A 16,014-nucleotide genomic window follows, 5' to 3' on the forward strand; every position below is an offset into this window, starting at 1 on the left:
CACACACACACACATATTTATCTTGTGGCAGAAGATGAGAACTGACTAAAACGTTACCTTCTGATGATATTTTCAAATGTTTTGCAGTGTAACATTGGGACTTTTACTTCAGATACTTTAAGTACACGCCAGAGTTTTCTTCCTCGGTGGTATTTCTACTTCTTCTTCTGCTGATTCAGGTTTTATGACATGTTATAACCTGATACTTTCTCTTTTGATAAGGGAACAAAATAAATGTGAATAAGATCAAAGATGAATGAATAAAAATACATTTGGTGGTTTTGTTACTATGCTTCACATTTTATCAGATTAAATCGTTTTTCATAAAACGATAAGAATAAAAATCAAACGTGAAACAGGTTCCAGCTCCGTGACTTTCATCATTTCTCTATTTGTACGTTTTGACTCGTGCTAATAAATGCGTTATTGATTATTGATTACATGTCGGTTGATAACACCGACGGATCACGTGACCAACCCCTTTGACCCTTCCTCTCGCGAGACGTGACGCGGGTTTTTGCGAGATCACCTCTGCAGCAACAAATCGGCTCCGGTTCTGAAACAATCTGCTCATTTCTGCGGTAAGTCTGATTAACGGCGGCGGGCACGGCGCGCGTGCACGGCGCACATCGACAGAGGGGGTGGGGGGCGTGCGCACGCGCCTGTGTGCGTGTAGATGAATGAGGACGTGCGTGTTGCCGAATGTGGAGGAGACAGAGGATGGAGGAGGCTGCAGCGCGATGCGCGCGACACGACGTGCACGCGCCGAGCCGCGGTGTTGTTTTTGGGTTCCAGTTTCCGGTGTGTTTGGACCGGAGTCGGCCCCCCCCCCGAGACACACACACACACACACACACAACCACACACTCCACCATCAACCACCATCACCACCCCCCTCCTGTAAGTGTGTGTGTGTGTGTGTGTGTGTGTGTCTCAGGTGCTGCTTCACGTACAGGTGACCTTCACTGAGGCCAGAGGTCAGTCTGTGGCCTCCTGCTCACCTGTCCAGGTGTTCGGGGGGTCACCTCATTACACCTGAGCTCAGGTTGGAGGTGGGCGGAGCTTCGACTGAGACGATGTGACGCCACTAATCTGTTTCGGACGTGGGCGGGGTCACCTGCTGAGGGGTTGAACCCACTGTACCTGCCACCAGGTACTGCGACAGGACTGTAGCGCTGACGTCGCTGATCAATCAGATGACTGACGGGAACCGGTGAAGATTCTCTGGTTCCAACTCGGCACGTTTCACGATCGTGACAAACATGATCCATCAGATCCGATCCATCGAGGTAAACCTGGAGCGAACCTGGGGCTTCTGGGCCCGGATCCGGACCAGCTGTTAAATCGGGCACCAGCAGGTGTCGACTCTCAGGTTGATGGAATCGGTCAGCGAGCGAATCGGCATCGACGCAGAGCTCGTCACGTTTCATGTTGTATTAACGTCAGGTGAGTCCAGACTGACTCACCTGTTGTCTGGAAGGAGACTGGTTTGAATAGCTTGTGATTTATTGAAACAACGTGAGACCAGTTAACTTCCAGAAACCAGAACTTTTCGAAACATTTTCTTTGGTTTTACAACATGATTTTCTCATGAAAATAAAGTTCAAGAAAACTGTTGCTTTCATTAAACTACATGACAGAGAGATTTCTTTAAATTTACAGTGTTACAGAAATATTAAATATGTGTTTGAATAACTGAAACTATAGCAACAGATCAAATAAATGAAGTGAAATATAATATCTCTGTTCATATAATATATATAAATTAATATTATGTCAGTATATAAAGTTGGCAGCGGGCACATTGACACGATATTGATTAAATGTTACTTCTACAAAACACATGAATTAACAGTCCAAACACTTGATTTGCACAGAGCCTCATTCAGAATCGGTTCTTTGGCTGTGACTGATCAGGGAAACGCAACATTAACATCGTTCATTTCCCAACATGCAGTTCTTCAAAACCTTCTCCGCACCGGGAAAAATGAGGAAGTGTTTATCTAATGTTTTTTGTTTTTTTTAACTTAAAAGTTGTCAGGTTTAGATTCGGTCTAAAAGTCCCACCCTCTCAGTAACTCAGACCAGTACTGAGGCCGCGTCCTCTGTGTTGCTGATACCAGACCACCCTGATGTCAAGTTACTGCAGCAGACGGAGATCCGGCCAGACTCACGGGCTCTGTCTCAAACCTCCCCCTACTTCCTGTCCCCACGCACTTCTACTCTCTTTGCGTGTTGGGGTGGAGGGTCCGCCGCATTTCGTGCCATCCCAAACCAATCGACGGGGGGTCGAAGTGGGTTATGAAACCCTCCAACAGCGAGTCTACGTCGATGCTGACTTTTCTGACCACGTGCAACGTGTTGTGTTCGCCACGGAGCGCGCGCCGTACAGATGTTATCTCTGTGCGAACTGACACATTTAATTATACGGACGTGACCGACTTAGAGGTCGCACTGTATTTACGATCAAATACATGCTCTCTTCTAGAGAACGGTAGACGTCTTCAAGTGATTGTTAAGTGTTGTACATTTACAGGGACTGTTGCGCAAACCAGGCAGTTCATAAATATCAGAGTTAAAAACGAGAAGATGTTTACAAAACAAAAGAAATGCCAGCCAAGAAGCTGGGGAGTAAGTTTTATTCATTTATTTATCACGGCAACTGTTTCCGCTTCTGAAAGATGCTGATACTAAACCATGGTTACGAAAAGTTATGACAGTTCCTGTTTCTGCCGGAGACAGGGAAGTTGGTCCCGAAGCTCACCGCCGTATTTCTACACTGCACCTTAATGACGGGTGCTGAGGTCAGCCGTGACCGTGACCAGTCACTTTGTGATCTGGGGAGGGTCTGGTTCGAGAAAGGCCCACTGTTGTGGGGACTTCTCAAACCCCTGTCTGTCATCAGTTTGACATGTTCTCTAGCGTCCGTCGCGCTGACGTGTTGCTGTTTCTGTCTTCCGGGGTCAGGGTCATGGAGGTGTCATCCCACAGCCTCTTCCTGCTGCAGCAGCTCAACGTTCAGAGAGAGTTCGGTTTCCTGTGCGACTGCACCGTCGCCATCGGAAACGTCTACTTCAAAGCTCACCGAGCCGTGCTGGCCGCCTTCTCCAACTACTTCAAGATGATCTTCATCCACCAGTCCAGGTCAGTCCAGGGCTTTTCTAAATGTTAACCTGTAGGTTTAAGGTGACGCCCTGACTCCTGGAATTCATCAGCTCGAACGCAGAACGCCCTGTCCTCATGTGTCAATCTGTGTCTGTCCCCAGTGAGTGTATAAAGATCCAGCCCACAGACATCCAGCCAGACGTCTTCAGCTACCTGCTGCACATCATGTACACCGGCATGTGTCCCAAACAGCCGGTGGACCAGAGCCGGCTGCAGGACGGCATCAAGTTTCTTCATGCCCACCAGCTGTGCCGGAAACCGGACGAGGGCGCCGCCGACGCGGCCACCGATGTGGTCCGCATGTCCAACCTGTACGGCATCCAGATCTCCTCCCAGCTGGCCAACAAGGACGCACCCGGAGTCCCCAAGTCCACCACGGTGTCCTGCGGGGCCCCTGAGGATGGACGCTCCTCTGGCCGCGGAGGACGGTCCCACTCACAGCTGTCCCTCACTGTCGGTATAGAAGGGGTCCCGTCGGATTGCCAGGCGTCGGCGCTACGCAACGTCTGCTCCGTGGCATCTGGAGATGACTCAGACATCTCGACTCGCATCAAGCAGGAGCAGGTGGAGGAGGAGGAGGGGGAGGATGGCGAGGGGGAGGAGGGTCCAGGGGCAGGATCTCCTTCTCCAGCTCAGGGCAGCAGTCCCAGTCAGAGTCTCCTGTTCAAAGACCGGTCCCTGGTCCTGCTGTGCCCCCGCTGTGGAGAGCGCTGCTCGTCCCCCGAAGGCTTGCGGGAGCACCTGTTCAGCCATGCCCTCGACCCTGCCCGCCTGATGGAGGGGCTGTCTCACGGCAGAGAGCTGGATACCGGTGTGGAGGAGGGGCCGCCGGGGGGCCAGGAGCAGCTGGATGCAGGATGTCTGGAGGAGGCCCTAAGGCAGAGCCAGGCGCTGGCCAACCAGCTGGCTGCTGAGCTGAGGAGGAGTCGGGGTGCAGGAGGGGGAGGAGCGGGGAGCAGCCCCATTCCCGCCGCCCTACACTCCCGTAAACGTAAGATCGCCTGCGCCGTCTGCAGCCTGCGCTTCTCCCACAAGAGCCAGCTGCAGGAGCACATGTACACCCACACTGGCAAACCGTCCCGCTACCACCGCTACAACCGCCTCTGCAGCCAGCTCTTCCAGGCCTCCAGCCACTTCTGCGAGGGCGCCGCGGAGCCCGGGGGAGGGGGCGGGGCCGGGGGCGGCGCTTCAGCTGGTGTTGCCACGCTCTCTGAGGAGGCCAACAGGGACACTCAGGACAACGGCAGCTCCTGCTACTCCCTGGACTCTGAGATCTCCCAGGAGAGCGTGGACGGCGTGCCCGTGGAATGATTCCATCAGGTGATGTCATGGAGAGATGTTTCCCCACAAGGTGGCGTGACTGAGCACACAGGTGGTTCTGTTGTCAGGTTGTGAAAAGACGAACCTGGAGGTGTTCTCTCTGAACTCCGAGGTTTGTGTCGTGGTTCTGTTTCTGTTTCTGCTGCTGTCTGCTGGTTCTCTACCTGTGCAGGTGTGTGTGTGTGTGTGTGTGTAGGTGTGTGAACTTCTTAAATCAGTCATGTGATCATAGTGTGGTGCTGTGGTCATTAGCTGCAAGAATCAGACTGTTGGTTTTATGATTTTGAGTCACTTTTTAAGAAAAGACAAAATTCTCTGGCTCCAGCTTCTCCAGTGCGAATGTCCGCTGGTTTCTCTGGTGTCGCAATGACTGAACCTGTCTGGGTTTTTTCATGATTTTCTGACATTTTGCTGACAAGACGACTAGTTGATTAATCTAGAAAACGCTGAGCAGGGGAATCGATAGTTGAAGCCCTAAACTTGAGGTCACATTAACGTCACATCCTCTTTTCATTTCATTTAATTTTTGTGAAAATTAACCAGCAGAGATTGTAAACTTGATCTTCCACACTCACCAGCTGACAGTGTCCATCTGAATTATCTGACTCTCGGTACGACAGAGAAGAAAAGGATGTATTAAAATGTGTGACTGTTCCTTTAATGTAAAGATAACATCAGTGTGACGTAGGCGTCAAACTGTGGTCGAATCTTTAGACTCTGAGACTCTGTAGAGACTCAGACCTGCTGAAATCAAAGGAAACATGAAGGTTTAGTGTTAAAAGAAGCAGCAGGGCCAGTTTTGATGACTTTTGATGGTTTGATTGTTTGACATTTCGATTGTTTGATGGTTTGACTTTTGATGGTTTGATTGTTTCACGGTTTGACGGTTTGAGCTTTGTGACGTTTTGATTGTTTGATGGTTTGAATTTTGAGGGTTTGAGGGTTTGATGGTTTGATGGTTTGATAGTTTGACGGTTTGACGGTTTGACGGTTTGAGGGTTTGAGGGGTGGATGGTTTGATGGTTTGACAGTTTGATGATTTGACGGTTTCAGGGGTGGACGGTTTGATAGTTTGATGGTTTGATGGTTTGACGGTTTGAAGGGTGGATGGTTTGATGGTTTGACAGTTTGATGGTTTCACGGTTTGATGGTTTGACAGTTTGATGGTTTGATGGTTTGACGTTTTGAGGGTTTAGCGGTTTCACAGTTTGACTTTTGACGGTTTGACCTTTCTGACGTTTGGATTGTTTAACGGTTTGACTCTTTATGGTTTGATTGTTTCACAGTTTGACGGTTTAACCCTTGTGAGGTTTTGATAGTTTGATGGTTTGACTTTTGAGGTTTTGATGGTTTGATTGTTTGACAGTTTGACGGTTTGCCTGTTGGACAGTTTGAGGGGTTGACGGTTTGACGGTTTGATGGTTTGACGGTTTGATGGTTTGATGGTTTGACGGTTTGAGGGGTGGACGGTTTGACGGTTTGACAGTTTGATGGTTTGAGGGGTGGACAGTTTGATGGTTTGACAGTTTGATGGTTTGACGGTTTGAGGGGTGGACGGTTTGACGGTTTGATGGTTTGACAGTTTGATGGTTTGACAGTTTGATGGTTTGATGGTTTGAGGGGTGGACAGTTTGATGGTTTGACGGTTTGATGGTTTGACAGTTTGATGGTTGGATGTTTTGATGGTTTGACGGTTTGAGGGGTGGACGGTTTGACGGTTTGATGGTTTGACAGTTTGATGGTTTGACGGTTTGAGGGGTGGATGGTTTGATTGTTTGACAGTTTGATGGTTGGATGTTTTGATGGTTTGACGGTTTGATGGTTTGACAGTTTGATGGTTGGATGTTTTGATGGTTTGACGGTTTGAGGGGTGGTTGACAGTTTGATGGTTTGACGGTTTGAGGGGTGGATGGTTTGACAGTTTGATGGTTTGACGGTTTTATAGTTTGACTTTTGATGGTTTGACGGTTTCATGGTTTGACGGTTTTATAGTTCGACTTTTGATGGTTTGACGGTTTGATGGTTTGACAGTTTGATAGGGTTGTTTATCTCACAGCTGAATCTCCTCTTTAAGACAATCTGAGTGATCAATGAATCAGGCTACTCATTGATGAAGTTCACCAGCATTTTTTAGACCAATGTTTTTAGTCAAATTGTTCCAGAGCATAAACCTCCGACCACAACCTGCGGCAGTGCCTGTCAGAGGAGGAGTCAGCTTTGTTTACTGCTGTCGGTCATTCTGAAGAAGGTTCCAATCAGTTCACTGGCTTTGACAAGGCTTTTTCTACTTAACTGCAACAGTGGCTTCAGATCAAATGCACAAGAGCGAACAGTTTGTGAGAGAGTGTGAATGAAGAGCAGCACATAACTCCGCAAAGCAGTTAACTAGGACGCTGCAGACTGCATCACAGTCTTTCTCTTTCTAGTTCAGTGACCGTCCTCTCTGATATTTCCTGAGCTTCTTCAGATTCAAGGAAGAGTTACAGAAGTCTGCAGTGGAAACAAGGCCTCACTCTGCAAGGCTGAACTTTGCTTTTGGTGTGAAAAACCTGTCATTTACTACAGAGTCAGTTTTCTTTTGAAGCACAGTTCCCTCAAAGGATCAAACCACTGTTTTTTTATATTTAAGTCCTGTTTACTTCACATTCCTCCATCGGTTTGTAGATCGATAACCAACCCCAGTCACAGATTAAGAGATTAAGATTTAGCACCAAATTGATAAATGTTATTAAGAAAAAACTCCTTTAATGCTCAAGATGCAGCTCAAAGTGCTTTAAAATATACTTTATTTTAAAGAGCAGAATCTGTTTGAACAATCTCCCTGTTGATGCATTCAAAGACACTCTGACACCTGAGAGTTGACTGGAGAGGAAATCAGTCTAAAACCTGAAGCCTTGTTCTGTTGAACCATCTGAGAGACTGTGGTTGAAGGACAAAACATTGGATTCAGTCCAGAGGGAAAAAAACTGTTTTGTGGTCCTTTAAATTCTGGACAAGGTTCTGTGCTGTTACTTTCTGTCGCCACATCGAGAATGATTTTACAGTTGAGATGTTATTGATTATTGATTGGTGAATGTCTGATTGCTCAGTCGTGACGTCGTCTTCTTTCTGTGTTTCACTGTAAAAAAATCACAACAGGAAGTTTTGTGTTGATATGTTTTGTACATAGACGTCTGTTTTTTCATGGATGGAACAGTAAAGTTTTGTAAATAAATGTCTTTTTCCACCAATCAGATCGCAGCTCTGCACTTTGACTGGAACTGTTTGGAGAATGTCTGGGGTATTTAAGGTTCTGCAAAAAAAAATGCTTTGGGTTATTGCTCTTTTTTTTGTGATTTACTTTTCGTTAGTTTTTTGGTTTATACAGAAAACATATAAACAAAAGTAAAACACAGGAGAGCGCTGGTCAGACACACGAACAGAACAGAACAAAAAACAAACAAACCAAACTAAAATTCAAAAAAATGGGACGAGGCGAGAATCAGTCTTTAGAGCAAACAGCAAGAATTTTGGATTCATTAGCAAGAATGTGTTCTCTGATATTAGGCTGCAATGAACCCTCTTTCACTGTTCATCAGTGTTTTTATCAAATGTTCAGAAAATGATTCTTTAGTCTGTTTCATGTGCATCACTAGCTGTCAGAACCAAAACTTTATGATAAACTAACAACGGCATTTTGAAGCAGTGGACAGAAAATGTTGATGAATGAAGACAAAGACATGACAGAGTGTTGGCAGCTTTAACCCTTCAAATCACACCAGTTCATTCATTTACAAACCGGATCGTAGTAAAAAAAAATAAATGTATAAATAAATGAAATATAAAAAGCTATATCGAAACGTCACCCACTCTGTTGTCTGGTTATGAAGCTCTCTAACAACAACTAACGTGTTGAGTGTGTTTCCTTCCTCGTAAAACCTTTCCACAAAGACCTTCACTGTTTGTGTAGGTGCTGGCTTTCTTCTTCTTCGTGACTTTTTCAGGGGGATTGCTGTGGTTCTTGACACGTTACCTCCAGCTGTGGATCAGTGGAGTAGTGTGAAACCACTGGCAGTGACTTTGAGTCACGTCACCTGCACCAGAACATTGTCATAGTTCAACCAGAACAGGAACTCACCCGTGAAAACACCGACCGGTGCCACAGGTGGTCAAAACTGCTTTAAGTCCTCACTGGGATCCTTGAGGTGACATTGAAGAAATCACGTTAGAAACTTGTGGTTGAATTATTTTCCGAGCATCTCACACTCTTCCTCTGAGGCTCCCGAAGCCAGTAAGTGGACCTTTGAGTTGAGATGATTCAGTCTTTTCACGCCGTGAGCTCTTGACAGCGATGAGGAGGCTCAACTCGTTTTCCTTCGCTCCGACCTCTGGTCTCTGCCGCAGTAACAGATCCTGACCTGCAGGGGTCAGCAGTTAGCTGAGCACAGCGTGGAGGAGAGGCATGCTGGGAAACTGAGTATCCACGCCGACAACGGTCCTTCGGCAGAATATGAATATTAATCTATTTCGTTCAAAATAAAATCTGTTTAAATCACACACACATAAACATACAGAACAAACTCTCCATGTTCTTTCCACATAATTTCAGAACCACATATTTACAAGAAAAACGCCATAATGTTATGATGAATATTTATTCTCATAATGTGATTTTTTATGTATTAAATCTTGAATTAATACTCATAACATGGGCGTTACATTATGTCAATTTGAAATCTCAGATTTTGTTTGAAAGAATAAATATAGCATAAAGTTTAACTTTAAAAAAATCCCCCTTTGAACTAAAGTAATGTTCTGACTTTGTCTTTTCCTCATTATCACAACTTCATTATCAGGACATTACAACATTAGAATGGTACAAATACTTACCTTTGATATGTCTTTTTTTTTCCCTCAACAAACACAAAGTGATAATATAGCTGAATAAAAGCGTCATTTTATAAGAGAAAGAATAAAATTACAACTTTACTCCATTAATATTATGTCATTTTTCTCATGATACTACAAATTAAAATGCAACTTCACATTTAAAATATTATTTGGCCTCGAAGTTGTAAATTTACCAAAAACAAAGAAAAAGAAAAAAATGAGCTGAGGTTGGTTTGGAGCTGCTGAGCTGCAGGTGGAGGTTTCTTCAGATTCAGGGGTTTTATGTGAATGTGACGGAGTCACATGTCCGACGGGCGCCCGAAATAAACTGAGCACCAGCACAGAGGTCTGAGCTGATCAGGCTGAAGAGTCCAACTGTGTCTGGTTATTCTCTGTGTGAAGGATAAAACAGCTTCAGCCGTTGAAGTGGGAAGATTTTTAATACAGAGCTTGTTGGTTTAAATCCTAAAATGTGATTTTTTTTCTCTTTATCTCTTAAATCACACAAACACAAACTTCTCCATCAGACTCGACCTCAAAAACTTCATCTTCGAACGTCTCGACCGGCGACTTTCACTGCTCAGTCGTCTTGTGCAGCAGCGTTGAGCCAGTTACTGAAAACTGTAATCAGGGATTCCATACTTTTTGAAAAAGTAATTACATTACTTTAATAATTACTCAGCAGCAAGCGTAATGTGATCCATTACTCGTTACTTTACTCCTGTCACTCAGCTAAGTCAAAGCAGCCTTTGAACAACTTTAAATCCTCCACACACACACGTCACATCTGTTGTATTTAACATGCGGAAGCGGAAAAGCAGGAAAAGAGGTGACTCCTGAATGAGGCCGACACCTGCCTCATCAGCCAAGAACACACACGACACAACCTTGGAAAAGCCTCGGCAGTGAACCCAGAGTCCCAGCTGATTCAACCCTGTGGGGTTGAATCACCTCCAACAGCTCCAACAGCTCCAACAGCTCCAACTCCCAGGCCGACCCCCACGTGTCACAGTAAGGGAGCGTTACTGGGATCACTCATTTCAAATTGTAACCCACAGCACTACTCGCTACTGAAGAAGGTAATCACATTACATACCCTGGTGTAGTGATAAAGGTCTGAACCAAGAGAGGGAAGGTGAGATTAAAGGAGAAATATTCACCTCTGGGCTGAACCGTGCGACGTGTTTAGACGCTCAACCCACAGAGCAAACTGCTGTGGACGACGTGGAGAGACAATGGAGATGTTCACATGTCCGACTGTGATGAACTCTGATCAGCTGATGTGATTATTCTCTGTGTGAGAGCTGCTGTAGCTCAGAGAGTCCTGATATCTCAGCAGCTTAACAAGCATCTTTGGAAAGACGGAGGTTGTGGGATCAAAACTTCTCTCGATCCGTCAGTGTAAAAATAAATGTATGACACAGGAAACATGAGGATGATCACGTTGTTCACGTCTCCACAAGCAACGAGTGGGACTGAAAAGACGTGCTCTCTGATCCTGCCAGTAACAATCATGTGTGATCTTTCTGCTGATTTGAGCCAGATTTCGCCAGTCCCCCATACCGGGCTGTGATAAAGTGGCACCAGGAGAAAGACGACCAGGCTGAAGGAGGAAGATTCACCGTCACCAACCTGCAGAGAAAAGCCCGAAGAGAAATTCTGACCGTTTGAACTTTGAAACACGTTCGAACCGACAAGATAAAGTCGTTTCATTGAGATGAGCTGCTTAATGCACAGGTTTTATGACACAGAGATCTCAGCACCGTTTGTGTTCATGTGTTTCCCGTCTCCAGGGGAAACAGTTTCAACCTCCAGGATTCACTACATTTCCCAGAATGCCTTTCCACAACTGTCAGAGAACTGCAAAGAAAGTCAAATTGTACGAGAAAACATAAATTAAGTTCTGCTGACAGTTGGGATGTTGCTCGGCAGCCCTCACCTGTCGGAGGACGTGATTGGTGGATCTGCTGTTGCTTAGGGACAGATCAATGTATTTTTATCCTCCATCGCTATAGAAACAAAAGCTGCTGAGGATCTTTCTCACACCTTTAAAAATAGACGACGACATGTGATGACATCAGAGAGCACAGAGTCTGCTGCAGGAGCTCAATAACTGATCAACATGTCAGAGACAGTTACCTGTGGAGAGGTAGTTCCCTCAGTTGTTCTCCAGTCCATCAGTGTGTTTAAATATGAAAGGAACAAACCCACAAAAATTTTAAAAGATTCTTTGTAGTCATGTTTGTCTCTTTGTGACCGTGTTGTGTCTCTCTATGGTCATGTTGTGTCTCTTTGTGGTCGTTTTCTGTCTCTTTGTGGTCATGTTTGTCTCTTTGTGACCGTGTTGTGTCTCTCTATGGTCATGTTGTGTCTCTTTGTGGTCGTTTTCTGTCTCTCTATGGTCATGTTGTGTCTCTTTGTGGTCGTTTTCTGTCTCTTTGTGGTCATGTTTTGTCTCTTTGTGGTCATGTTTTGTCTCTTTGTGGTCGTTTTCTGTCTCTTTGTGGTCATGTTTTGTCTCTTTGTGGTCGTTTTCTGTCTCTTTGTGGTCATGTTTTGTCTCTTTGTGGTTGTTTTGTTTTCTGTCTCTTTGTGGCCGTTTGATTGACTTTCCAAAAAGAAACGTTAACACTGACTTCTGTTCTGTGACGGTTTAGTAACCCTTCCTCACTAAAACTGTAGTACTCGTCCACCTGTCCAAACCTGTTTGCCGTCTGTTTCTCTCATGTTTTATAACCATGAAGTATTTCCTGTAGTTTGAGTTTTCCCTCTAATGATCCAGTGTCTAAAGATAGAACGCGTCATACGTTGCTCAGCCTGTACAGCCGTGTAGAAACTCATTATGGGAAATAAAACAAAATCCTGTTTCTGTTCTTCTCCCCCGGGGGACATCACCACCTCCCCCGCCCTCCCACCGCCATATTGAAGGAGCAATTTCTGTAAAACCAAACGCCAATCAGCGTGGTTGCTATGGAAACTGGGGCGGTACAGCAGCTCGGTGTTTCCTCTCCTCTCTCACAGAAACAGACCCGAGCAGCGAACAGCAACAGGATCCACATTCAGGTGAGGTTTGATTTTTTGTTCAGCTCTGAACGAACCGCTGCTTGTGCTGCGTGTTTGGGAAGGAGTTAGTGGCTGTTTGACTGAAGGAAGCTGGATCACTTCACTGTTGCAGATCACATTCTCATTGTTTTTATAAAAACAATGAAGGGAAGAGTTATTATTTTTGATTGTTATTGAATTCCTACTGTAGTATCAACTTTATTTCTTCCCCATAAGCTGAGTGGGCCGCGGCAGCCATGTCCAGGACCGGTGTCTCCTCGCCGAGTGACCGAACTCTGATCAGGTTTGTTAAACGAGCTGTGACCTGATGACGATCTCCCTACAGCAGCACAGAGATCTCGGTCTACAGATCAGCCGATGTCTTCCTCTGATGAAGATAATAATATACAAAATGATACTTTATCAATCTGGCCGATGAAGAAAATTCCTCTTAAAATACTTTTTATTTCAAAGTCTGGGTAAAACCTGAAGGTTTACACAGGGATCGTGATAGAAAACGCAGTCGCTGTGTTTTTTCTTTCATGTTGAAAGAAATAAGAGCGATGACTGTTTATCGGGTGCAGCCAGTAAATGGCGGTGGAGGTGTGGATCACTGTGGATCTCCAGACCCGATGCAGAGTGCGTCCAGGCCTCAATGAAGATCAAATGAACTTTTTCATTTGCGTCAACAACCATGTTTACCGTTGCATCGGATCTTTTTTTCCGGGTTTTTTTTTTGTGCTCAGTGTTCAGGTTTTTTGGTGACGGGAAGTCATCTCTGAACATTGTCCTGATCAGTAAGTCGGGACTCAGCCCCGACTTAACGTAGAAAAGCGTCAGACGTTTGAATATCATTGCTGACGTTTCTTCATCAGCCAGTCACTGACATCGTAGTGACTTAAAATACATTTTTAGAGTTTTTTGATTGCTGCAGAACACGGTTCATTTTACTACCGGACTCTTTTCTCTTTTCTCTTGTTTTTGCTTTTATGTTTGTGTGAATACATCTATTAACCCTTTTTTTTGACCACGCCTGAAATGCTGTAATTTTACTTCCCTTCTACTCTTTTAGTATCCTGTGTCTTCTTATTGAGGTTTTTACAACCTGTCGCTTTGTGTTACTGCAACATTTTGGTGGAAATACCCTCTTGTAAAATGCAGTTTTTGTGTTTATGTATTTTTAGGGTCCAGTTAATGGTCACAGATGGTAAAATAACTTTCTTTGTACACATTTCAACTAATATTGACATTAATAAATGAGACTTTAAGTAATTTTTTAACAAATGTGTTTAGAAATGATCAAATATTGTCATCCGACTGGTTGGTCGTGTTTTAAAACCTAAAAAGCTGTTTTTAAAATTAAAAAATCAGAACAAACAAAATGATTATTATTAACAGGATGTCGTACCCACATATTTCAGCCTCACTTTGGACTCAGAGAGCAGAAAATGTTTCAGTCCTGATCAGAAACATCAGATGTTCATATTTCAGACTCGTGCATCAGCAGTTTAATATCTGCTGCTGAGGTTTACTGCTCCGTCTGTCATAAATCAACAGTGTCTAAACTGCTGCGTGGTTTCTGGTCTGCAGGTTCCCAGCCGTTTAATCTCAGCAGCAGATGGTTCAGCAGCGCCTGATTGTGGACAGAAGAGCTTAAACGCCATCGGGAAGTATAAAAACCATTTAGCCTCACCGTGGAGACAGACCATGGCGACAGCGGACGGAGAGGACATCAAGCGAGGAGAGAAAGTCGGTTTGAAGAGAAAACTGACCGGTCCTCCGAGGCTGCTGTTGGGAAAAACCAGGACCAGGAGCATTGGGGAGGACAGAGCTGAGGCTTGGACTAAAAGAGACAGAGACAAAACCTCCCAGAAAAACTCAGCTGCTGCTGCAGAGAATGAAACGGCCGAGCTGACTGAAAGTCCCAACATGGAGGAGGAAGTTTTATCTGACGTAAACGTAGAGGGCTGCAGGGGGCGCTGTGAGGACACAGGTGAGGACGACGACATCAGAAACAGGAAGGTAAGCAGACGCAGGTGGTGGAGGAGGTTCTCCTCAGCGCCCCTTTGTATCAGGAGGCAAAACAGCAACGTGGAAGAAAGTTCAGAGAAGCAGCCACATCATCAGGAGGCAGACGCTGGAGAAGAAAACAGCAAGAGTGTCTCTAAAGCGAGGAAGAGGTTTAACCTGAGGTTCAGGACTTCCTCCAATGTCCACACTCACGAGCAGAGGAAAGACGCAGACGAACCTTCACTGACCTTCCAGAAAAAACTGAGAAAATTCTTCACCAAAGGAGGGAGGAGCAGATCATCAGGTCTGGCTGCGGAAAACATGGAGGACATGATGAGGATCGAGGAGGCCACCCGGTTGCCTGACGAACTCATGAGCGATGGCACCGATCGGAGTCCGGAGGCTGTGACGGTCACGGCTGAGATGGACGTCGAGCTGACTGAAGATCGAGTCACGGCAGAGAGTCCAGAAGAATCACCAGTGGAAGTCACCAAGAAGGATCTGACTGCAGACGGATCGGAGACGATCCAAATAGACAGCGAGGTTGTTCAAGTCGCCGAAGACACAGATGAGGTTCCTGTTGAAGATTTGATCGAGATCGAGTCTCCAGAGAGAGACGAGGTTTTCTCCCCCGAAGTGCTCCTGGACCTCGATGATCATCTTTCAGTCTGGACCGTTTCATCTGAGGAGAAGATGGATCAAACCACCTCCCAGTCTCTTCATCCAACAACTAACGGACCCTCTATCCGGATCGAGCTGGTTCCTCCAGATGACGTCACTCTGGAGGATGCAGAGGAGGAGGAGTGCTGGGTGGGTAGCTCCTCCTCAGAGAACCAGAGCCACCTCCTCCTCCTTCTCGGCTGCGACCACGGCGAGCGGCAGCTGCTTCAGACAGCTCGCTCTCTGGTCCGAGCCGCCATGAACGCTGCCGTGGATCAGCTGACCAGAGAACAGCAGAGCGGATCAGACTGTGTTCACAGAGAACCGCAGGGCTGCAGAGATCACGCCTGACATCTGGTCTCAGAGAAGAAGAACGCTGCTCTGAGGTTTACTAAACTCTAACCTGAGCTGCTGAGGGCTCCACACGAAATGACGATTAAATCAGAAAGTTTGAAACAACTGATCAGAACAGATCTTTAAAGCTGTGCTGTTTAAACTTCTCCCTGAGCTGTGCCTTTCAGGCAGCAAGAGCTCCGCCCAGCTAACACGTGCCATATAGATGATGCTTAAAGCAGCTAAAATTAATATTTTTAAATGAATAAACTCACAAACAGTTGACTGTTGGCTGCAGAGCCTTTCCACACTGCTGCACATAGTCTGACGGACCCACCGTGAGTAGTAACAGTTGCTAAACTATGATTGGACGGTCACTGTCCAGGGGAGGGATTTAGTGAATTGTCAGATGTCACCGTCTCTTCAGCTCTCCAGAGCTTTTTAGCAACTTTTAGCTCTTGGTTTTGGTTTTGCTGCACATTTCCTGTCTGGTTCAGTCTCTGCCGTTTTCAAAATAAGAGCTGTAAAAGCCATTGTCCACCACCTGCTCAGCATCAAACAGCAGACAGACACAGTCAGAGACCAACTGGTGAACATAGTGGAGCATTTAGCAGC

The 16,014-nt window shown here is 45.7% G+C and overlaps 2 protein-coding genes and 1 long non-coding RNA gene across 8 annotated transcripts; 2 read left to right on the forward strand and 1 right to left on the reverse strand.

Moving 5' to 3' along the window:
- The first annotated feature begins 503 nt into the window (after positions 1 to 503).
- Positions 504 to 6,353, forward strand: zbtb25 (zinc finger and BTB domain containing 25). Of its 2 annotated transcripts, XM_040124564.1 has the most exons (4): positions 504 to 581; positions 938 to 1,446; positions 2,968 to 3,144; positions 3,267 to 6,353. In XM_040124564.1, exons 3-4 carry the CDS (start codon positions 2,972 to 2,974, stop codon positions 4,474 to 4,476), a joined length of 1,383 nt encoding a protein of 460 aa, XP_039980498.1. In that variant the 5' UTR covers positions 504 to 581; positions 938 to 1,446; positions 2,968 to 2,971; the 3' UTR covers positions 4,477 to 6,353. The 2 variants fall into 2 exon arrangements, with proteins under 2 accessions (XP_039980498.1, XP_039980499.1); XM_040124565.1 differs by lacking the exon at positions 938 to 1,446 and having other exon boundaries at positions 529 to 581.
- Positions 6,354 to 7,199: 846 nt separating this feature from the next.
- LOC120788644 lies at positions 7,200 to 10,947 on the reverse strand. The gene is made up of 3 exons (XR_005707270.1): positions 10,515 to 10,947; positions 8,335 to 8,962; positions 7,200 to 7,603 (listed from the first exon to the last, which is right to left on the reverse strand). It is a non-coding gene; the product is annotated as an uncharacterized LOC120788644 (long non-coding RNA).
- Positions 10,161 to 15,537, forward strand: si:dkey-1h6.8. Of its 5 annotated transcripts, none has more exons than XM_040124559.1 (3): positions 10,161 to 10,433; positions 12,283 to 12,417; positions 13,987 to 15,537. In XM_040124559.1, the coding sequence occupies exons 2-3, from the start codon at positions 12,325 to 12,327 to the stop codon at positions 15,415 to 15,417; spliced, it is 1,524 nt and encodes a 507-aa protein (XP_039980493.1). In that variant the 5' UTR covers positions 10,161 to 10,433; positions 12,283 to 12,324; the 3' UTR covers positions 15,418 to 15,537. The 5 variants fall into 5 exon arrangements, with proteins under 5 accessions (XP_039980493.1, XP_039980494.1, XP_039980492.1 ...); XM_040124560.1 differs by having other exon boundaries at positions 10,161 to 10,365; XM_040124558.1 differs by lacking the exon at positions 10,161 to 10,433 and adding an exon at positions 11,035 to 11,503.
- The last annotated feature ends 477 nt before the right edge of the window (positions 15,538 to 16,014 follow it).

Source organism: Xiphias gladius, chromosome 4 (assembly GCF_016859285.1).
Source record: "Xiphias gladius isolate SHS-SW01 ecotype Sanya breed wild chromosome 4, ASM1685928v1, whole genome shotgun sequence".
Taxonomy (NCBI): Eukaryota; Metazoa; Chordata; class Actinopteri; order Istiophoriformes; family Xiphiidae; genus Xiphias; species Xiphias gladius.

Coding starts and splice junctions, on each gene's coding strand:
- zbtb25 (XM_040124564.1), top strand. CDS start 2,972: ATGGAGGTGTCATCCCACAGCCTCTTCCTGCTGCAGCAGCTCAACGTT. Junction 3,145..3,266: donor ATCTTCATCCACCAGTCCAG/GTCAGTCCAGGG, acceptor GTCTGTCCCCAG/TGAGTGTATAAAGATCCAGC.
- si:dkey-1h6.8 (XM_040124559.1), top strand. CDS start 12,325: ATGGAAACTGGGGCGGTACAGCAGCTCGGTGTTTCCTCTCCTCTCTCA. Junction 12,418..13,986: donor GCAACAGGATCCACATTCAG/GTGAGGTTTGAT, acceptor TCTGGTCTGCAG/GTTCCCAGCCGTTTAATCTC.